At 39.8% G+C, this 24,051-nt stretch overlaps 1 protein-coding gene across 1 annotated transcript in view; it reads left to right on the top strand.

Annotated features, from left to right (window-relative positions):
- The window catches only part of LOC126187348 (mediator of RNA polymerase II transcription subunit 24), a 171,154-nt gene that overhangs the window by 94,604 nt on the left and 52,499 nt on the right, over window positions 1–24,051 (top strand). Inside the window, exons 12-14 of the mRNA XM_049928372.1 lie at window positions 3,821–3,998; window positions 13,220–13,323; window positions 15,719–15,811. Of these exons, the coding sequence (XP_049784329.1) occupies window positions 3,821–3,998; window positions 13,220–13,323; window positions 15,719–15,811 (375 nt within the window). The remainder of the gene's footprint in view (window positions 1–3,820; window positions 3,999–13,219; window positions 13,324–15,718; window positions 15,812–24,051) is intronic.

Below are 24,051 nucleotides of genomic sequence, written 5' to 3'. Positions count from 1 at the left end.
GTAGTCACAATCAAGCTACAGTTTGAAGTAGTCACAATCAAGCTACAGTAGCTCATTTCAAATAGTATTGTAAGGTACTTAAAAATGTTATTAGGAAGGCAAAGAGTACGTGGTACACAAATAGAATAGCTAATCCACAGGATAAAATTAAAACCATATGGTTAGTTGTGAAGGACATGTGTGGTCAGCAGCACAAGGTTGACGATATAAAGTCAGTTCATAGTAAAAAAATTTCTGTTACTAATTAGTCAGATATATGTACAGTATTTAACAATCATTTTCTGAGCATTGCTGGTAAATTAATACAAGGAATCATATAACTCTCTTGGAAAATGCCTTTCTGAGATTGATGTCTGAAATACTCCTCTGTGATATTGACAAGGGTTAGATGGAGTCAATAATTAAATAACTGAAGACTAAGGGTTCTCATGGATATGATGGAGTGCCTAGCAGAATATTAAAGTTCTATGCTGCGTATGTTAGCCCTGTACTTAGCCCCCTTTGTAATTTTTCCTTTGAGAATAATCAGTTTCCTGACGACTAAAGTACTCAGTTGTAAAGTTGCTTTATAAAAAGGGAGAAAGGGATAATGTAGACAACTTCAGACCTATTTCTATGCCACCAGTGTTTGCTAAAGTTGTTAAAAAGGCTGTGTATGTAAAGATAATTGATCGTTTTATATCACATAATTTGCTATCAAATGTACAGTTCGGCTTTAGAAGTCTTTAACAACTGAAAATGCTATATTCTCTTTTCTCTGTGAGGTGCTGGATGGATTAAACAAAAGGTTTCGAATGCTAGGCATATTTTTTGATTTAACTAAGGCGTTTGAATGTGTTGATCACTAAATATTGCTCCGGAAGTTGGACCATTATGGAATACGGGGAGTAGCTCACAATAGGTTTACCTCTTTCTTTAACAACAGACAGCAAAATGTCATTTTCAACAGTGTTGAGAATGGCTGTCATGTGGGGGGGGGGGGGGGTGCCCCATGGATCAGTATTGGGGCCACTCCTGTTTATTATCTATATAAATGATATGCCCTCTAGTATTACAGGTAGTTCTAAAATATTAATATTTCTGTTTGCTGATGGCACTAGCTTGGTTGTAAAGAATGTTATGTGCGACATTGGCTCTGTTTCAAATAGTGCAGTTCATAACATGCTTGTAGAAAATAAACTAACTCTAAATCACAGTAAGACTCAGTTTTTACAGTTTCTGACACACAATTCAACAAAATCCGATGTTTTAATTTCACAGAATGGGCATATGATTAATAAACTGAACAGTTCAAATTTCTGTGTTTTCAGATAGATAGTAAACTGCCGTGGAAACCCCACGTTCAGGATCTTGTTCAGACTTATAGCTGCTATTTTTACTATTTGAATGGTACCTGAAGTAAGTGATTGTTCGACATGAAACTTAGTTTACTTTGCTTATTTTCAGTTGCTTATGTTGTATGGTATTATATTTTGGGGTAACTCTTCGCATTCTCAAAGGATATTTTTTACTCAGAAACAGACGGTTCGGGCAATAAGTGGTCTAAGTTCGCAAACCTCTTGTTGGTCCCTGTTCAGTAGTCTGGATATCCTGACATTGACCTCTCAATATATATATATATTCTTTACTGTAGTTTCTTGTTAATAATATCAGCTTATTCCCAAGAATTAGCAGCTTTCACTTAGTTAATACTAGGCAGTAATCCAATCTGCATTTAGATTGCACTTCCTTAACTCTTGTGCAGAAAGGTGTGCAGTATACTGCTGCATCCATTTTCAGTAAGCTACCACAAGAACTCCATGTGGATTCAAATTGAAATTGAAGAGTTTCCTCATGGGTCACTTCTTCTATTCTGTCAAGGAGTTCCTTGAAAAATTAAGCTGATTCCTACGTTATATTGTTGATTGCGTTTACTTAAACTTATGGCTTGACTTTTTTCGGGTTCATAAACATTTTATTTTATATGTTATTGCTTTTATGTTGTAATTTCATGTACTGACATGTTCCATGAGCTTGGAGATTTGCTCCTCAATGTGGCCCTACAGAACTAGGTGTGTAAATAAAAATAAATAAAATAAATTGAAGCTAAACTGAAATTTTATGAACCAGAAGGATTGCCTTCGGGGAATCAAAAGGTAGACTTTCTTGGTAACAGATACTGTTAGCAGACAACACACTAAAAGTCAAATTTTATCAAAAATTTAATTATCTAATTCAAAAAATATGGTCTGTGATAGGACCTAGAGTGCAGATTATCCTAAGTTATGAACCTTAACAGTATGCTTTGTAAAATATGCTTTTGTAATAAATAAGTAAAATAAAAATGTAGTGGGCTTCAGTTGGATATTGTCTACTGAGGCCTCATCCATTATAATGTGTTTAACCAGTCCATGTAAACGGTACCACCTGACTTGTATTGCTTTTTGGTGGAGAGAGAACTCAATATTGATATTCTTACCAGTGATTTGAGGCCAACAGGGTCTGGGGGAAGCACATCAGCTGTGATGTTCTGGATCAAACTGACAAGTGACACCTGTGGAGTAGGGTGGCACGTTATAGGTCTGTGCAGCTACTAGCACCACAGGTGATGGCAGGCACTCGAGATTGCTGTCTCCCAATATATCGTTGGGTCTGTAGCTGTGACTTTCATCGTCACAGTTGGTAGATGGTGTGCCCACCTTCAACCACGATGATAAGTTTGTGCTGGTCCTTTTGTCCCTCGAGGTGCCCAGGTTACAGAGAGGTGTGCAATTGTAAATGTGGACCCAGTAGGAAGAGTGCATCCTGAAGTGAGAAAACTGCTGTGACTTCCGCACTGGTAGTGCTGGTTTGTAGTTTTGCAGCAAAATCACGTGCTGCTAGCCACCCTAGCAGTGTATCTGGGCTGAGGCCGTTGAAGGAAATGGACCTGTTCACACTTAGAAATTGTTGATAATGTCTTTGGCAGACATGCTCTTTAGGGATTTTCTTGTGTGGACTGTGAAAGGTCTCCACTGCTTTGACTTCACTGTTAAAGGTTGGGTGGAAAGTGAGGTGATGGTGTGCTCTGTGCTGTTCCTGTGGGAACAATCTGAAAATATGACTATTGTGAATTGGGGACCATTATGAGACACAATGGTTTTGGTTGCTATTTTCACTGCTTTGTGATGTTATAGAAAATATTTACCAGGTGTCCTGACTTCTCGTAAATATTCTCAGCCATATAATGTGAATAGACTGTCTCCGCAACTGAAGTTTCTTTTATATTGGCAAGTAATGAGAAAGTCAGGTCTTGTACCTATCATGCAAGAATTCATATCCAGATTTTCAGTGTACCTTCCTTCCTTCTGATCAGAACTTATCTCACTTTTTTCCCCCCAACACTTGGTTGCATCAAAATGTATTGTGATATCTCCATACTAATTATGCTTTCTGGTTCTTTACAGCATTTAGTGAGCTTCTAATAATGGATAAAAACTGTGCCGAGAGAGAGAGAGAGAATAAGCTTAAGATGTTAAATTGGTTACGTAATATATATTTAAAGGGTGTTATTTACATTTCTTTGTATGTTTTGTGAATAAAAGGTCATGTAACTTCCTGGCAGATTAAAACTGTGTGCTGGACCGAGACTCGAACTCGGGACCTTTGCCTTTCATGGGCAAGTGCTCTACCATCAGCACACATTCCGCTGCAGAGTGGAAATCTCATTCTGAAAAGGTCATGTGGTAGAGATTATGGGAAGGGTGGCCATTGGGGGAGTAGAAAAAGAAAGGAAAGAGGAGAAAAACATGAACAGCCAGTGACTTAAAAGTACTAAAATTGTTGTTTATCCTTTTTTCAGCCAAGTAAAGTGGCATGAAGTTTGCTTGAATGTGCCCAGTGCAATCAATGAGGTACTGCAAGCATGGGAACATGGAATAGTCTCTGCAACAGATGTCAAACGCATCTTGGATGCTATGCGAAGCCGAATGGCATGTTTGCCTGTTTGTGCTGCTACATGGCTTTGTAGTTATATGCAGGTATGTGTGGTTTCCTTTTTTTTTCTTTTTTCTATGCAATGGAGAGTATTTTGGTCAAATGCACTGAATAAAATTTCTTTTGAGGTTGATTGTTTTTAGAGGTTGATACTAAACTAACTTAGTTTCCAGAGTCCTTTTCACTGATGATATCTTGACTTGTCTCTGAGCAATGTTTCAGTGAGTTTATTACCTGATATTTTCAGGAAAACTGATAGGTTAATGTGGAATGCAATCTTTTATTGCTACGGAAATGCAACCTCTTCTGACAAGGGAGTACTGGGGAGAGCCAGCTGTGTGTCCCTGGAAGGTGTATATGTGATGGTGGATGGTGCACGAGTCAAATCCTTATGCTGTCTGTCCTTTCTGTTCCGTGTCAGTGCCACTCTTTCGTGTGAGCATTCTGGATGTGCTTGCACCATTAATGAGCCTCCACATAGAATTAAACTAAAAACCACTGGCTAGGATAACGTCCCAAAGGCATTTAATACTTCAGCAATGTGATCATACCATAGAAATACTCAGACAACTCCAGCAGAACATGATACATGAAAAACATTGTGTGTTACAGAGAACCATATGACCACATCTCAAGATGAATATGTCAAATGTACCTTCTCTTGTGGGACAATGTTTTCCAATATAACCGTCACATAATGTCACTGGAGATGTGTTTAATTTGACCAAGTAATGCATGTCATTTGCTCCACGAGTCAGTTGTGATCATATATATATTTTATGAACACCTACCACATTTAAACTGCAGCTCGTCTGAATCCATTTGAATTGACTTTAAAATCATACAAATACATAACAATAGTATAAATTTTTGCAGGGCATGTTTCCTGTAGCAGTGTTGTGAATGCTCACTGTGAGGTATGATGGGAGTGAAAGGGGACATGACAGCTGCTGGTTCTATGCAGCCAATGAGAGAGCAGTGTGCAGACAATATGTTTGTAAGCAAGAAACATTGTAACATTCTCTCATCAGTATAAAAGTGAAATCAGATGCGTATTAAGCATAAGAAAAATCTGTGTTCTCTGGTCTAACCGTAACAACCACCTCAGAAATTGCAACATATTTGGAAGGAATGGCTAAATATTTGTGACAACAAAGATATAAATTTCATGGCTGTGCTACTAGGATGATGGTGATGATGAAAAGAGTGATACTCCAGATGACACGCATAGCAAATGAAAAAGGTAGTGAAGATAAAAATTAATGTAAACCATTTCTTTTTGTTTATTTTATTTCTCCTTGTATTATCAAAATGTAGGCAATCAGTAAATGGCCTGAGTTTAAAATAGGTATAATGCTAATGTTTTAGGCAGACACTTTGTGAGTAATATAGTTTGTAATTTTGATTAGTCAGAATATGTTTATAGTTTTCTCAAGGAGCCTCTTAAAAGAAGGGGAAAGGGGGGGGGGGTGTCATCTTACATTCATGGTCGACTTTAACATGGGTAAATACGGTACAATCATCCAGTATTAGAGATTGAGAGCATTTAGTGACTTGCAATAAACTTCCACGTAATTTTGAACCTTTACGAAGATTTTACTCACTGACATGCCCACAAAATAGTGAAAGGAAAAAGTTTATCAATTACTCCATTTTCGTTGTTCATGCAGTAAGACCTCAGCTTCTGTCATGACACTTTAATTTCTTTTTTCTTTACTACTAATCCTATTTGCAAAACATTTGGCAGACAATACCCACATATACCGCTGAATGTACTTGCAAAAATTTTGCTTGGTACGACGCAAGTACAAGAGATACATCATTAACACTGAGTTGCACAAAATACCAGCTTTTTCATAAAATGGAGCACAAATTACTTAGACTATACTCATCCAGTGTTTGATAATGATTGCACTTGGGAACTTCCAAAAAACTTCAAACAAAATTGCAAACCTTTTTTAAACTTTTTCTCACTTACAGGCATAATGTCAAATATTTAACACATTAACTCATTTGTAACATAATCAGAGTAGCCTCTGTGAATGCACAGGGAAGTGGAAACTAGTATTCATGTTTACAGAGGCTGGGCATATTGCCTAAGGGGAACACTGTGACCGCATTGTAACGAGTTGCTGTGTTATATACTCAAGTCATCTGGTGATGATTTCCTAAGAAGCTGAAATCGTAGTAATATTATTTGTTACCAGAGGCTGCAAAATGTAATCAAATATTTAAATTATCATATTTCAGCATCATTTTTATAGTGAAAACTCCAGCACTGACTTTTTCTGCAAGATTCTGAATGTAATTGTTCCAAGAAAGCTTTTTTCATCTGTCTTCAGTCCAAAAAAATTATAATTTTGGCTTCACTGATTATTCAACCATCTTATGATAATAAAATGTCATTTTTACAAGAGTTATACATCAGAAACTGCAGTTACCGTACTTCACGACCATCAGGCAACAGTCTGCCTTTTGTAAGACAGACATTGATTGCATATATTTCCACCAAGCAGAATTAGTTGGGGATGAGGATGTGGTTTTTCATTTTCATAAAGTATGAGTTGGTGTGTTTGGAGTTGGTAGACTGTTAGAACAGACAGTGTTCAAAGGCAGCGAGTCCATGGGATGGTTGTGTATATGGGCATGACGTAACAAGCAGCAAACCAACAGATAATGTCTGGGAAGGTGGTGAAGGAAGCGGTCTTTGACCTGAGAAGCTAGACTTTGGGGCAATGGAGCAGATGTGTTGTTGTCCGAACAGGCAAAATCTCTTCCACACTGTTCTCTTAGTGGCCTCCCTCTCTCTCAGTTCATCCCCTCAGCCTTCTAATACCCAACTCATATATTAGCATGTAAAACACACTGCTGTCCCTGACTACAACAAGATGTACTTTCTGTTGTGTTATATTCCTATCCCCTTTCCTGGCTTCCTTTAAAGGTAGTTTTCCTTCTAATCCCTTGTTCATCTCTTCTGCTTTACCCACCATATACGTATTATAAGTTGGGTCATAGTGCTGGGGTATTTTAACTGTGTGTTTTGGAGAAGGGCAAAAATTAGTAAGCCAAGGTATTGTGTTCTTTCTGCTGCTCACTACTTTCACTGAATGACAGATGGATATCTTTACTCATTCTATTGCTCTTGTTCCACCAAGGATTTTCTAGTATTCTATTGCATTTTTTTTCTAAAGTACACATTCCCAATCAATGTGTCATTAAAGTCTGCCCATAGCTGTAAAATTAGTGTAGGTTTTGACATTTTGCAATAGTAATTTTCTTCTTTTACAGTAGTACATTACGAGGATGCAAAGGGAACCTCCTGAATTTTCATATGCTAATATCTCACACACTTGTCCTCATCCCCTATTTCCTCCACAGTGTCATCAGCTTCATTCCTGTAAATCAAAATATCCTTACTGCCTGTTGTTGGTGTACCCTTCTCTGAAGACCAGTTTGATGCAGCTCTTCACTCTTGTCTGTCTTGTACAAGTTTCATTTCTTCATAAATACACCAACTTGCACCTATTTCAACCTCCTTACTGTACTGTAGCCTTGATTTTGCTTTACAATTTTTGTCCCCCCCCCCCCCCCCCAATCACACACACACACACACACACACACACACACACACACACACACACACACTCTTCCTTCTATTACCAAACTAACTATTCTTTGATGTTTCGCCTCAAGATTTGTCCCATCATGCAAACCTTCTTTTAGTCAGGTTGTGACATAAATTTCTTTTTTCCTCAATTCATGTCACTACCTCTTCACTAGTTATTTGATTTACCCATCTAATCTTTGGAATTCTTCTGCACCACCACATTCCAAAAGCTTCTATTCTCATCTTGTCTGATATGCGTATTGTCTGCATTTCACTTCATGCAAAGTTACACTCCAGACAAATACCTTCAGAAGAATTTTTAATACTTAAATTTAAATTCGATGTTAACAGATTCCTCTTTTTAGAAATAATTTTCTTCTTGTTGTCAGTATGAATTTTATATCCTCTATTTTGCTGTCCAAGTAGCAAAGGTCATCTACTACTTTTGGTTTCTAATTTCCCCCAAATCACCTGATTTAATTAAAGTACATTCCATTACTGCTACCCATCCCATTCAACAGGTCTTCCAGGTCCTTTGCCATTTCTGACACATTACAATGCCATCGACAAACCTCAGAGCTTTTATTTCTTTAATTTCCTTTCCAAATTTTCCCTTGGTTTCCTGTACTACCTGCTCCATGTACAGGTTGAGTGACATGAGGGTAGGCTACAACATTGTCTACCCCGTTCTCAACTAATGTCTCTTTTTCGTGTCATGCGGCTCCTCTCTTTTCTTTCCTGGTATATTTCATAATGAACACTACTTTTCACTGTTGTGAATAATAACATGATCCTTACAACATACTATCACATCACAGAAACTTTCACATTATTGGTTCCAGAATGGCATGATTGGCTATTACAGTTCTGCTGACAATAATTAGCAGTGGCAGAACAACATGAGGAGAAATTTTATGCATTCTGACAAAAGGAGAAATAACTGACAAAAATAAAAACTATTAGATAAAAGAAGTTTGAGTGTGGAACACTGATTGGAATTCATAAAATCATTGATATCTATTTTTACATACCTTCATTTAGCATTTTGGTGCTACATTTTATACTTTCTTTTTTTTCCCTTACAAATTTGAAAATAGAAAGTCATTGAAATATAACATCCTTTTGTCAGTACTACAGTGAAACCCCACTTTTACACTTGTCAAGGGACTCCAAAAAATGATGTAAAACATGGGAAAATGTAAAATGTGGGAAATAATGTTTTAAGCTGTGAAAGTTACGTGTAGGATATCCCCTTGCATTTTATGTATGATATATGTACATAACAGGCAACAAAAGACTTGTCAGGGAATTTTGTATTATCTAATAAAGATTTATTATGTAATAAAAACTGCTAATGTAACTCGAATTGGTAACTGTCTGGGAAGTGGAAACATTTGACTTAATTTCAAATGTCATAATTGATGTTTTTGGAAATCCTGCAGCTGTCATTTGTTATTTAAATAATGAAATACTGCTCTAGTTACATATTTTTTTATGCTTAGCATGACGCATTTCGAGGATTTTTTCTCCTTGTCAAGTGCAAATATGTAAATAAGTATTTTGTATGGTGTTTGAATATGTGTTATTCTGCGTCTCTTGCACTGTACTCGTCTTTTTTGAGGTTATCAGGTACTGTGCCTCATCAGTTATGTAGAACCCCCCCCCCCCCCCACACACACACACACTATCACTCTCATTGATTGTTTATGTAACATCACAAAAAATACATACATAAATACTGCACTTGACAACAAGAATAAATTCTCGAAACACATTTTACTCAGCATGAGTACAATACATAACCCGCACTGTGTTCACACTAAAAGCATTTCAGCAACGCAAAGTGAATGACAGTGTCAGCTAGTGCTCCACGTGGCCATATGTCAAAACACGCTAAATATGGTTCGACAAAGGTGTCATGTGGATCAAAACAATCATGAAACTGCATTTGCACAGTAGAGACAGTTTGCAAATGGCTGTGATTGGTCATGATATCTTCATTTGAATGAACCTAGTTACTCCTATCAGCCACCATGCCAAGTAGAGCTAGCAGCGGCGGGAGGTACGACACAAATTGTTACAACTTTTACTTGTTTACCCCTTCAAATCCACTGAGTAGAGTGCCCTGGTGTTAAGAAACTTAACCACTTAATAGTTGTAAACACTACTGGACGGCCAACATTAAGCAAGCACCATATTTTCTCCACAAACATTTTTTCATAATGCGTAAATCGTGGAAAATTATAAATATGTTGGTACAAAGTCAGGTGGAATTAACATTGTGGGCATAGGAAATTTGATGGGACTGATAAAAAAAGTCATAAATGTCAGGAAAAGTTAATCACGGGAACATAAAAGTGGGATTATACTGTATTTGTTATTTTGTCCAACATTTATTCTTGGACTTAAAAAATGGTTCAAATGGCTCTAAGCACTATGGGACTTAACATCTGAGGTCATCGGTCCCCTAGACTTAGAGCTACTTAGACCTAACTAACCTAAGGACTTCACACATGTCCATGCCCAAGGCAAGATTCGAACCTGCGACCGTAGCAGCAGTGCGTTTCCGGACTGAAGCGCCTAGAACCGCTTGGCCACAGCGGCCGGCTTCTTGGACTTAGGGCATCTACAACTGTCAGTACCAGTTTTAGTGAATAACATTCAGTGAAACCAATAACTTTTGTGTCCTTAAGATTCTTTCAAACACTCTGTCTAATTAGTTTCCTCTGCCATTCCTGTTCCCTCTACACTGAGATGACAAAAGTCATGCAGTAGCAATATGCATATATATAGATGGTGGTAGTATTGCATACACAAGGTATAAAAGGGCAGTTCATTGGTAGAGCTGTCGTTTTTACTGAGATGTTTCATGTGAGAAGGCTTCTAACATGATTATGGATGCACAATGGACATTAACAGGTTTTGAATGCGAAATGGTAGTTGGAATTAGGCACTTGGAACATTCCGTTTCAGAAATAATTATGGAATTCTATATCCTGAGATCCACAGTGTGAAGAGTGTGTCAGGATGACGAAATTTCAGATGTTACCTCTCACCACGGACAATGCAGTGGCTGATGGCCTTCACTTGATGACCTAGAGCAGCAGTGTTTCCGTAGAGTTGTTACTGCTGACAGACAAGCAACACTGCATGAAATAACCACAGAGCTTAATGCGGGACATACAACAAACATATCTGTTAGGACAGTGTGGCAAAAGTTGGTGTTATCGGGGTTTGACAACAGATGCCTGACATGGTGCCTTTGCTAACAGCACAACATCACCTGCAGTGCCTCTCCTGGGCTCATGATAATACCGTTAGGACCCAAGATGACTGGAGACCTGTGGTCTGGTCAGATGAGCCTGGTCTGGTCAGATGAGCCCCAATTTCAGTTGGTAACAGGTGATGGTAGGGTTCGAGTGTGGTGCAAACCTCATGAAGCCATGGACCCAAGTTGCCAACAAGGCATTGTGCAACTTGGTGGTGGCTCTATAATGTTGTGGTCTGTGTTTACATAGAGTGGGCTGTGTCCTCTGGTCCAACTGAACTGATCATTGACCGGAAGTGGTTATGTTTGGCTATTTGGAGACCTTTTGCAGGCATTCATGCAGTTGATGATCCCAAACAACAATGGAATTTGTATGGATACAAAATACCATGTCACCAGGCCACAGTTTGCGTTTGGTTTGAAGAACATTCTGGACGATTCGACTGAATGATTTGGCCACCCAGATCACCCCACAAGGGACATAATCAAGAGGTCAGTTTGTGTACAAAATACTGCACCAGCAACACTTTCGCAATCGTTGATGGCTGTAGAGTTAGCATCGCTCAGTATTTCTGCAGGGAACTTCCGACGACTTGTTGAGCTGCTGAACTACACCGGGCAAAACGATATCCAACACGATATTAGGAGGTATCCCATGACTTTTCTCAACTCAGTGTACATGTACTATTCTAAAGGCATTGACTGCAAATGTTCATTAAAAATTACTAGCATTTCGTCCCTTGTGAGGTACTCTTATAGTGTGTCATCTCTCTGTTTTACAGGTGAGTTTTCTGAGTAATAATCAGGCATAGTTTAGCTGTTCCCCTGATTGGTCAGGCACTGTCAGATTTGTAGGTCCACATTAATGTAAACTTTGCATTATACCCAAATCAGTAATTTTTCTGGTGTCAGTGGTGTTTTATTCTAAGGACCACATGGAAAACAGATACAGTGGATAAGTTCATTTTAAGTTTAAATAATTGCATGTTAAAATGTTTCAGTAAGGTACCTTTTCACATTTATTTCCTTTACATGCATAACTGTGTTGCACTTCAAAATACAGCATGTCATCTGAAACTGGCGCATAATGTTATTCTGATTTTACTGTTGATCTTAAATAACTTTTATATTACAAAATAGTTAAAGTGCAGTGGGCACAAAAATATGGAAACACCAAAAACACAACACATTACCATGTCGTCATTCAAAACAGTTTCCACTTGTCTCAGAATGGATAAATACAGGTCCTGCATGGTTTTCAAGGAAATCTTAGACCTTTCTTCCTGCAAAACAGCGGCAGGATAATGATGGATATAGAAAGTGATCAGACACCATTATCTGCAAAATGGACTACAAAGGCTCAATGATAATGAGATCTGGTGACTGCAGTGGCCAAGGTAGATGTGACAGTTCATCCTTGTGCTAACAGAACCGGTTCTGGACAATGGTGTGCTATCTAAGCATGGGCTCATCATCTTGGAGTACAGCATGACCTTTTGGGAGCAAACATTGTGCCATGGGATGGACCTGATCAGCCAAAACAGCTACATAATCCTTGGCAGTAATGCGCTGTTGCAGAGTAATCATGGGACCCATGGAACACCATGATATGGGTGCTCAAATCATCACTGAACCCCACCATGTTTCACTCTTGACACAAACATGACCCAAAGCTGGAAACAAGGCTCATCCAGTCAAATTACTTTCTTCCATTGCTCCGGAGTGCAGATGTTGTGGCTCTGGCATCACGTTCTCCTGTTACTGATGAGTAGTTTTGAAATTCAAGCTTGCCCTGCAGTACCCTGTTCATAGAGCTCCCTTCATGTTGATTTGGTGCTAACAGGGCTCATGAGAGCAACATTGAGTTCTGCAGTGATTTTTACAGCTGTCCTCCTCTTAGTTTTCGTCACAATTCTTGCAAAGTGTTAAGGATATTGCACAATTGCTATTTGTGGTCAAATACAACAGCAGAACTATCCAGCTTGGCTAGCATCTGCATTTATGTTCAAGCAGATGTTTCACAGTATTCCTGTTTTCTCGTTCAATCCATGCACTATAGTGATGGGATGTTGAGGTGGGCCATATGAGTGTGTAAACATATTACTCACATGGTGGCCTTGATATACTTTGTGACTTCATCGTGTGAAAACATTACTAATGAGCATGCTGTTACTGTGTGCTGCCATCATTGTTTACCCAGTGGTAACTTATTTGCAAATAAGAGAGTAACATGTTAGGCTGAAACAATAAAGTCAGTAAACTGTACTTAACGTGTGACATGTCTCTACCGTACTGTATTAGTATTTATGGTACATTTGATTAAATTTTGCATTGTGAACCCCATTTAATCAGTTGGTTTAAGGTGCCACTTAATCCATTTATCTATTCAGATCCTGCCACAAGAGGTGCTACTAAAACCAATGAACATGGTGCAGCAGTTTTTGACACCATTAACAACTGAAGAAATAAATCAGCCAGATAATTTTAAGGAGAGGTAAGTACAATAATAATTGTATTGATTAAATTACGTTAGTCTGCAAGAGGGGGGACAACTTCTATGTACCAGAGAGTGAAGTAGCATAGTTTACAGAAGAATACTTAGTGAAAGAAACACATTTTCCTGCATCACTTAAAGATATGTGCCATTGTTTGTGCTTATTACAAAATTATTGAAGAACTTAACCTATCAATTTGACTACTTTTGTAGCTGTTATCTATTTCAGTTTTTACTAATTGTTCATTTATAATGTAAGAAAATGAAGTTTTCCATGGAAAATCGATTATCTCTTGTATAAATAATACCCCTAATTTGTAGATTATTCTTTTAATTTCATTTTTGTTCCTTTCCATGGTGATTTACATGTGCCACCTCTTGTTTAACTGCTTAGAAAGTGTTACTCCATTACTTAACCCTTTTATTTCCAACATTATGAAAAATAATATAAATTTAAAATTTTTCACATACCTAACCTTTATTATTATAGTGAGCAATGAAGACAAGAAGAAATTGACAACAAGTAAGCAATCAATTAATTGTTTTAGGGAGGTGGTGACTCTTTGGAATATAAATGTAATTTTTTCACAAAATTAATCTTTCTATCATTAGTAAGCAAAGAATATAAGATGAAATTGGCAAAAGGTAAACAATCAGTTGTTTTAAGGAGGTTGTTTCACTTTAGAACAACTGGGACTGGTGTATTTGAAAGCAAATTTGCATTTTTCCTAGACGAAAGCCCACATTTCAAAACTTCATGAACCCATAACACCTAAAACAAATTATAGTCCTCAATAACAAGCAAAAATGCGTCTAAAAATTAATAAATTTTATGTCACAGCTACATACTGTTCCAGTGGTTTCATTTTCATTATACTCATAAAAGCAGTAGTAGAAACTCAAACTGATGTTACAATAACTTAGATATGGTTACTTTCACTGTCAGTGATCTCTTCAACTTGGCCTCTATAAAAATAATCTCATGTCAAAATCGCCTACAATCACGTAGCACAATCTCTGCGCCAACTGTTGCTCTGAATGCTATAAGTGACTGTCACAATGCATAACATTTGTAGAGGTACCTCAGTGTACTACTAGAAGTCCGTCATGCAGTAGCATCAGTGGTTTCATGCAAAAGGCACTGGTATTTAAAAAGAAAAAAGAAAATGGTGGTTTTAAGCAGAAACCAATGGGGCTCAAAGGGTTAAAGCAAAATTCCATTGTTTTGTTCCTTCCATGTAGCTGCAGTTTATTGCACACTCATTCTTTATCAGCATGTGTCAATGTAATAGCAACAATCTTATTCATTGCAGAATGTACTGAAGTGGTTCGAGGATGAATGACCACTTCTGTACAGAGTTATTTCAGGGCAGTGTGGCAAGGTCATGGTAACAGTCCATTGGTAGCTTTAGGAGGCATCATCATGTGTCAAAACAATTTTCAGAGTAAAATTCAGTCATCAGTTGAAATATATTTTTATTTCACTTTACCAGTTTCTGTGAATTAATCTTATCATCTTCAGAAGCCTACAAAATTACATTTATGTAAAGTATAAGAAGTATATTATAGAAATTTACTTAGTATTGGTTTAGCAGACATCAGTATCTTCTTCATAGAAGCATAATGCCATGATGTGTCCAAAACTGTACATAGTGTATGTGATTATTGTAAATACAGATTGACAGTTTACATTAACTGTGCACATAGGACATTTCCCGTTGCACCCCATATTAGGTTTCTTCCCATTTCATTCACATATGTGTAAAAGCCCCTCTGCACACTGTAATTACTATAGTCTTGTCCCTGTGGATCAATTGCCAACACTTTGACATCCAGTGGAAATAAGGAGAGAGAACTGTCTCAGTTTGATGAGGCCAAGTAAGGTGGCAGTTAGTAAGTCACTGGGCATATTAAGGAGAAGTAGGTTTCAGATCCACATTTAGAACTTGTTGTTTAGGCTTTATGATTTACCAAAGTGGCCTATTTCTTTCCTCAATCCTTTCCAACTTGACCGTGATGCCAATGATAAGCAGTAACCTACCTTTATTCAGAGTTAGAAGTATACAAGAAGAAATTTTTACATAATAGGATTCTAGAATTTGCAACGTGCATGTGCTAAAAAATGATGCACATACAAACTCGATAGAATTGGAAAATAACAGCCAACCAGTTGCACAATTAAAGACAATATGTTCATATCCATTCATGAAGAAGATGGACTTATACTTGTTGTAACCATGGTAAAGGGTTAATAAATCTTTATTTTTGCAACTGCTTGGTTGTTATTTTCTAATCGTCTCAAGTTTAATGAGATTCTATTGCAATTTTTACAGCAGTTGATGGTCTAATAGTGCTTAGTTCCTTTATTTCTTAGCTTTCATGACTTGTGTTTCAGAGCTGGCCTGATGTTCCAAATCATCAGAAAAATGCAGTATGATGTTTATCCTCCCACACAGTCAAAAGTTAAGGGAATAACCCTGTCACACAGGTAAGAAAGATTTGATGTCAAAGAAGAGTTGTGTTTGTTTCTTTAAGGTATCGTAGCAGATAGAATGTTCCATCAGTGTAAAGGCTGTAGCTGAGCCATGATTATTTCTTCCTTTTGATATTTCAGCTGAAAGGTGTCTAGCCATTGGTTGACTTCCGACTGCAAGTTCATGCTGTTTATTACTTGTGATATCGAGAACATATGGCTCACAGATATACTGCGAAATTCAAGTTACATAATCAATATGTCATCTGTGACAGATGTACCTTTAACTTCATAGTACACCTTTGAGTCATGGGGTCATTGTTTCACAAAATATAAGGATGTATGTGTTTATACTCAGAAGTTACTTTCCCTGACAGTGGTTAGGTTTTCAACAGAAATATTGGGGAAAGAAAGATTCATATCTTGTCTACATACCTATAAACTGAAAAAAGAACATTGCTGTGTATTCATGACATTAATATTTGTGTAACACAGTGTTCTAGTTCTACACCTAATTTTTTCATTGTGTTGCATGTGTTAATGAGATTTCTTTATTGTCACTAATTAGATAGTTCTAAATCATTGGAAACCCGTATTATTGTTTTGCCATCAGCAGTTGTCAGTAAGAGTGCCCTCCAGGATTAATCGTGAACCCAAAAAGTTATAGCACTAAATTTTTGCAACATAAAATTACTGACATCAGGCAGTTCATCTGAAATTTTACGCAACAGTCTGTATGCTGAGAAAGTTTTAAATTTCATGTCTGGATTTTTGATAACATGCAAATCCATTTGCTTAAATGACTTAGGAAAAAACATGGAAAACCATAGAAAACCTAAATCAGGATGGATGGACAGAGCAAGTTCCATGCTAACTGCACCTAATGTGAGCAGCAATGCAGTGGTGAGGATGAGGAGGCGGCAGGGGGTGGGTAGAGGGAAAGATAGCAGAGTCGGGGGGGGGGGGGGGGGGTGTTATAGTTCTACTTGTGGGAAGGTGCAGGGGGGGCCGGCCGCTGTGGCTGAGTGGTTCTAGGCACTCCAGTCTGGAACCGCGCGACTGCTACAGTCACAGGTTCGAATCCTGCCTCGGGCATGGATGTGTGTGATGTCCTTAGGTTAGTTAGGTTTAAGTAGTTCTAAGTTCTAGGGGACTGATGACCTCAGATGTTAAGTCCCATAGTGCTCAGAGCCATTTTTGTGCAGTGGGGATAGGTAGGGTTGCTAGTGCAGTTGGAAGGTTTATTAGAAAAAGACTAGTGAGTGTGTTGAAGAAATAGAAGACTATATTGTGCTGGACTGGAAACAGGGAAAGGGATGGGTAAATGGAACGCAGGGACTGGTTAATATAGAGGCCCAGGGGTTACAGGAACATAGGATATATAGCAGGAAGAGTCCCCATCTGCACAATTCAGAAAAGCTGGTGGTAGGAAGGATCCAGATGGCGCAGGTTGTGAAGCGGTCAGTGAAGTGAAGCACGTTGTTTGGTCAGCATGTTCAGCAATTGGGGTTCAGCTGTCTCTTGGTTAATGTTTGACAGTGGCCATTCATGTGAACAGACAGCATGTTAGTCATCATGCCCACATAGAAAGCACCACAGTGGTTGTAGCATAGTTCATAGATCATATAACAGCTTTCACTGGTACACTTGCCTTTGATGGGATAGGAGAAACCTGTAACAGGACTGGAGTAGTTGATGGTGGGAGGATGAGTGGAACAAGTCTTGCATCTAGATGTTTTGCAGGGGTATGAGCCATAAGGCAAGAGGTTGGGAGCAGGGATGTAGTGATGCACAAGATATTGCATAAGCTACCACTGTGGGATGAGTGGGAAGGATATTGAGTAGCATATTCCTGTTTACAGGGCACTACAAGAGGTAGTCGAAACCCTGGTGGAGAACGTGATTCAGTTGCTAGAGTCCTGTGTGGTACTGAACCACAAGGGGAATGCTCCTTTGTGGCCGAACCTTGGGTACGTGGGATGTGGTAGGTGACTGGAGAGACAAGGCATGGGTGATCTATGTCTGTATGAGGTTGGGAGGGTGATTTACCCTTGGCATATTTGGAGATGGGGTGTTCATCACTGCAGGTCCAACAGCCATGGATGGCAAGGGTGCATGGAAGGGATTCTTGGTATAGAATGGGTGGCAGCTGTCGAAGTAGAGGTATTGCCTTTTCCCTGTTAGGTTTGTTACAAATGCAGGTAATGATGTATCCATCCTTGAGGTGGAGGTCAACATCAAGGAAGGTGGCTTGTTGGGTTGTAGAGGACCAGGTAAAGTGAATCAGGAAGGAGGAAGTCTTGGAGGAATGTACATAGAGTGTCCTTGTCTTCAGTCCAGATCACGAAGATGCCATCAATAAATATAAACCAGGTGAAGGGTTTCAGACTCTGAGTTTCTGGGAAGGATTCCTCTAGATGGCCCATGAATAGGTTGGTATAGGATGGTGCCCTGCGGAGTGCGCATTATTGTACCATAGATTTGTTTGTAGGTGATTTCTTCTAAGGAGAAGTACTTGTGCATGAGGATGTAGTGACCAGGAAGGAGGTTGTAGATTTGGAGTCAGTTGGTCATTTGGGAAGATAGTTTTCAATAGCAGCAAGGCCATTGTCATTTGGGGATATTGTGGCATCAGAAGCGACGAGCAGGGTGCCATGTGATTAAGGAACAGAAACTGTTGAGAGTCAGTGGAGGAAATGGTTTATGTCTTTTATATAGGTGGGAAGGCTATGGGTAATAGGCTGAAGATGTTGGTTGACAAGAGGAAAGATTCTCTCAGTGGGGGCACAATAACAGGCCACAGTGGAGTGCCCTGGATGGTTGGGTTTATGTACATAAGTATGCATGTAGAAGGGAGGAGTGCATTGAGCACTAGGGGAGATTTGGGGGGGGGGGGGGGAAGAGAAAGGAGAGAGAGAGAGAGAGAGAGAGAGAGAGAGAGAGAGAGAGAGAGAGAGAGAGAGAGAGAGAGAGAGAGAGAGGTTCTAGGCTGGGCCCAAGGATCTAAGAAAGGATTGGAGATCCTATTGTATTTCTGGAATGGTGTCAATGCTGTAGAGTTTGTAGGTGGACAAATCTGACAACAGACTGAGTCCCTCGTCCTGGTAATCCCTGTGGTTCGAAATTATAGTGGTGGAGCCTTTGTCAGCAGGATGGTCTATAAGGTCGGAATCAGTTTTTAGGTGGTGGATTGCATTTCTTTGTGCATATATAAAGTTGATTTCCATGTGGAGGGATTTGTTGAATGATGGTGAGGCTAGGTTTTGAGGTTAAGAAATTCTGGAATGTTAACAGGGGCTGATTTGTGGTAGGACACTGTTGGATGGAGGAGTGAACTGAGTCATGCCGGTTTCAGTATTTGTTTTCGGTTGGGTCTGATTGCTATGGTTGGTACTGGAAAAGGTATTTCCACTGTAGGGACCGGAAGAAGGCCTTACACAAATCCAGCATGATGCCACCTCCCTCTACACTAACATTGAAAATGCCCATGGCATCGAACACAACCTTTCCCAACACCTGACTGACTCCAAATCTACAACATCCTTCCTAGTCACCATGACCAACTATTTGCTCACCCACAATTACTTCTCCTACAAAGAACTCACTTGCAAAAGAAATCCATGGTACATCATGGCGCACTTGCATGGCACCATCCTATGTTAACCTTTCTGGGTGCCATCTAGAGGAATCCTTCCTAACCATGCAGAATCCCAAACCTCTCACCTGGTTCACATTCATTGATGACTTCTTTGTGATCTGGACCAAGGGTGAGGACACCCTATCCACATTCCTTCAGAACCTCAAGACCTTCTCCCTCATTTGCTTCACATGGTCCTCCTGAACCCAACACGCGACCTTCCGTGGTGTTACCTCTACCTCAAGGATGGCTACATCAGTACCTCCAAACCTAATAAACACAAACAGTACCTTCACTTTGATAGCTGCCACTCATTCCATACTAGGAAGTTCCTTCTCTACAGTCTAGCCACAAGTTCCTGTTGGATCTGCAGGGATGAGCAGTGCATCTCCAAATATACCAAGGGTCTTACTGAGGCCTTCACAGTCTGAAATTACTGTCCCAACCTTGTACAGCAACAAATCTCACACACCTTGTCTCTTGAGTTACCTACCACCACCCACATACCCACCATCCATCCACAAAGGAGCATTCCCCTCATGACTTGGTATCATCCAGGACTGGAGCAACTAAATCACTTTTTCCACCAGGGTTTCGACTACCTCTCATTGTGCCCTGAAACGAGGAATATCCTACCCGCAATCCTTCCCACCCCTCCCACAGTGGTATTCCCCCCGACAACCAAACCTGATCAATGTCCTTGTCCACCAGTACTCCATCTCTGCTCCCAATGCCTAGCCTCCTGGCTCATACCTCTGTAATACACCTACATGCAAGTTTTGTTCCACACATCCTCCCACCACCACCTAATCCAGTCTGCTCACAGGTATCTCCTATCCCATCAAAGGTAGAGCTACTTTTGTGAAAGCTGTCATGTGATCTACAAACTGTGCTGCAACCACTATGCTGCTTTATGTGTGGTCATGATGACTAACAAGCTGTCTGTTTGCATGAACAGCCACCAAAAAGCTGTGGACAAGAGGCAACTAAATCACACAGTTGCTGAACATGCTACATGACACAGTGTGCTTCATATTAATGACTGCTTCATAGCATGCACAGTATGGACCCTTCCTACCCATGCCAATGTGTGTTTCTGAATTGTGCAGATGGGAACTCTCTCACAAAATATCCTCTGTTCCTGTAACCTCCCAGCCTCAATCTTTGCTAGTCTGTCCTCCACTTACCTATCCCTTTCCCTGATCCCACTCCAGTACAACACATCCACTAGTCCTTTCCCCCTTTTCTACTTCTCTTTTCTTCCACTACTCCCTTCCCCAGTTCTTCCGACTGCTCGCAGCAACCATACCATGTGCTCACAGCATCCATGCACACTTCCACAAGTAGTACAGCACCTTCCCCTAACTTCCCTGCTACCGCCCATTCCGTACCTTATTTCTGCTCCTTACCGGTATGAGATTGCTCTTCCCATCAGGTGCATTTACAACTCAGGTCTGGTCACAGTTCACAGTGGCAGTGGTCACGCATGTGTGTTTTGCCTGTGAATGTGAGTCCGTTCTCTACTTCAGTAGAAGGCCTTTTGGCCGAAAGCTCAAATGTATAACAGTCTTTTCGTTATGTTTGTCTGCAACTTATTATCTCCCCTTAAGGTGAGAAGTAATCTATTCTTTTCATAATATTGTTATCTTTCCTCTTGTAGGTGTTTTTACCCATGAAATACCACAGGCACTAGTGTCAAAGCCACATTTGCTCATAACACACCTTAGTCTAAACTTATTTCTTTCTATTGGTCCAGTTTTTCAAGTCTTTTCCAGTAGGTGTATATACCTCATATGGTTCTGTGTTAACAGTGCCATGCTTCAAAATGAGCCCCCACCCCTCACATCCCCCCTGATCCAAGGTCGGCTTTGCTTACATGGTTTGCCAAGCGGACATACAAATGCCATACAGGTAACAAAGAAAAAGAAAATACACAAAACAAGATTCATGATCATACAGTCAATTTCATTACCTTCATGACCAGTAGACACCCTGCTAGTAGTGCAGCCCCATCTCCCATTATCAAATTCACAGTCCCTTGATGCCCCAGGATGTTTCCCATCAGTCGCTCCATTTTTTAGCAAAGCAGTGCCATAAATTTACTTCATAGTAATTCAGCTCCATCTGTCTCATGTGACACATCTCAGTGGCAGCAAATTGCGCATTTAGCTTCTCTTGTGTTTTCTCAGTAGTATATCTTGCTCAAATTTTGTGCATGTTTTTGTTACATGTTTAACTTTTCTTGTGTTTTCTTAGTAGTGTGTAGTGCTTAAATTTTGTGCGCATTTTTGTATTTAAGAGATTTAATCTTGCACAAGTGTAAATTCAGGCAGTCTGTATCTTATTTCTTCTGAACAGCCAGCTACACAGTTCATTAAGGTATCACAGACTATTGGTGACACCTCAGGAGGGTAACAAGTTGTGTTTCTATGTGTCTGTCAGCTTTTATAGTTTATTTCTTCAGTTAATCTTCCTAGGATGGGTAGGATGTGTGTGTGCTGTGTATGGGCGCAGAAGGAGCTGGCTGCAGTTTGCAAACACTTGAATGTGGGTTTGGCTACGGTCGGCCACCTTTAGGCTGCTGCCTCGGAGTGTAGTGTGGCAGAGAATCTGGCTCATCACATGGAACACCTCAGATGTTGCTTGTTTCACCCACAGGCTCTGCTATTGAGGCATCTTCTAGTATACCCGACATAGTGGATGCACCCTCACAGCAAGGTGAGTGGTGGAACAAGATGCATTTGCCTCACTGCAAGCAAAGGGCCAATGTAGAGGCTGGGCATCTGGCCTCACCTATTCACCCTGTTTCTTATGGTCAGAGGAAGCAAATATGGGCAGGGGCTTGATAGTTACTGGGAGCTACAACATTAGACATGTTATGGAGCTCCTTAGGGAGACAGTGTTCAGGGCTGGAAAGAAAGCCAATGTATCCTCGGTATGTCTGCTGGAGAGCCCTCATCTGAGATGTGGAGGCGGCCTTGCCTGCAGCTATGTAGTGTGCAGGGTGCAGTTGTCTGGAAGCTGTGGTTCACATTGGCATCAGTGATGCCTGTCACTTGGGTTCTAAAGCTATCCTCAGTTCATACAGGCAGCCGCGAACATGGTGAAGGCCCTGCCCTTGTGCCAAGGGTGCAGTTTGCAATATTGTTCCCAGAATGATTGTGGTCTTTTTTTTTTTAGCTGAGTGGAGGGCCTCAACCAAAGGGTTTGTCGAATCTGTGAGAGTGTTGGCTGCAGGTTTGTAGACCTGCATTATCACGTGGGGAATTGTTGCACTCCTCTTGATGGGTCAGGGGTATACTACACGAAGAAAACAGGTACTCTGTTCACAGAGTACTTGTGGTATACACATGAGGGTTTTAAGAATAGGTGGTAATTTGAGATACTGTAGTGGACACTCATCAGTCAGTATGCTTATAAGGACATCGGACCCCTTTTAGAATAGACACACTTTAACTGTCAAAATGTTGTAAGTAAATTGTCTAAGTATTCATAACAAAGTTCCCAAAGTTACTGCCCTCCGGGAGAGTTCTCACACTCAGATTATTCTTGGGACCAAGAGCTGGTTAAAATGTGAAGTAGAATGCCCTGAGATATTTAGTGAGTCATGGAACATATATCGGAAAGACAGATTAGATGCCATAGGAGGGAGAGTGTTCATTGCAGGTGAGAAAAATAATATCTGTATTGAGGTTGACATTGAGTGTGACAGTGAAGTTATCTGGTCACATACAACTGGTCTACATGGAACCATGTTCATTGTTGAATGTTTTAACTGGCCACCTGATTCCACTGTGACAGTTCTAGAGTTATTCAAAGAAAGGTTATGATCAGTACTGCGTAAAGATGCAGATAATGGAAGGAATACTAGTTGGAGGCAACTTTCACCTACCGAGTACAGACTGTGATACGTATAGATTCATTGCAGGGTGTGCAGACAGTCTTGCGAAGTACTTTAGAACATGTTTTCCAAAAACTATCTAGTTTGGCAGCCTATACTCAATGGAAATATCTTAGTCCTTGTAGCTACAAACAGGCCGGACTTCATCAATGGCGTTGGATTAGTGATCATTATATCTTCATAGCAACTATTCTTACAAAAGTTAAAAATCACTAAAAAAGGCAAAGAGAGTGTTTCTGCTAGAAAGAGCAGATAAGCAGTTGTTAGCATGTCATGTAGACAACGAGTTGGAACCATTTAGTTTCAGTGTGCTAGACATACAAGAATTGTGAGCAAAGTTTAAACAGATTGTAAATTGTGCTTCAGACATGTGTATGCCTTGTAAGTGGATTAAGGATGGAAAAGACCCATCGTGGTTTAGCAGCGATATTTGGAAAATGTTGAGCCAGCAAAGGCTGTTGCACTCTCAGTTCAAAAGCAGTCACACAAATGATGATGTGCAAGAGTATTAGAGATTTGTGTGTTTGTGAAAAGATCTGTGTGCAAAGTGTACAGCCAACACAATTATCATACCTTAGCAAAAGATCTGACCTAGAATCCAAGAAAATTCTGATACCAAGTGAAATCATTAAGCGGGTCTAAGGCTTACCAGATGCCAAGTTTGTTTTGTTTGCCGATGATACAAACATTGCAATAAATAGCAAATCAAGTGTAGTC

Source organism: Schistocerca cancellata, chromosome 5 (assembly GCF_023864275.1).
Source record: "Schistocerca cancellata isolate TAMUIC-IGC-003103 chromosome 5, iqSchCanc2.1, whole genome shotgun sequence".
Taxonomy (NCBI): Eukaryota; Metazoa; Arthropoda; class Insecta; order Orthoptera; family Acrididae; genus Schistocerca; species Schistocerca cancellata.
The sequence above is the reverse complement of the archived record's forward strand: the minus strand, read 5'-3'. Positions and strand labels throughout refer to the sequence as shown.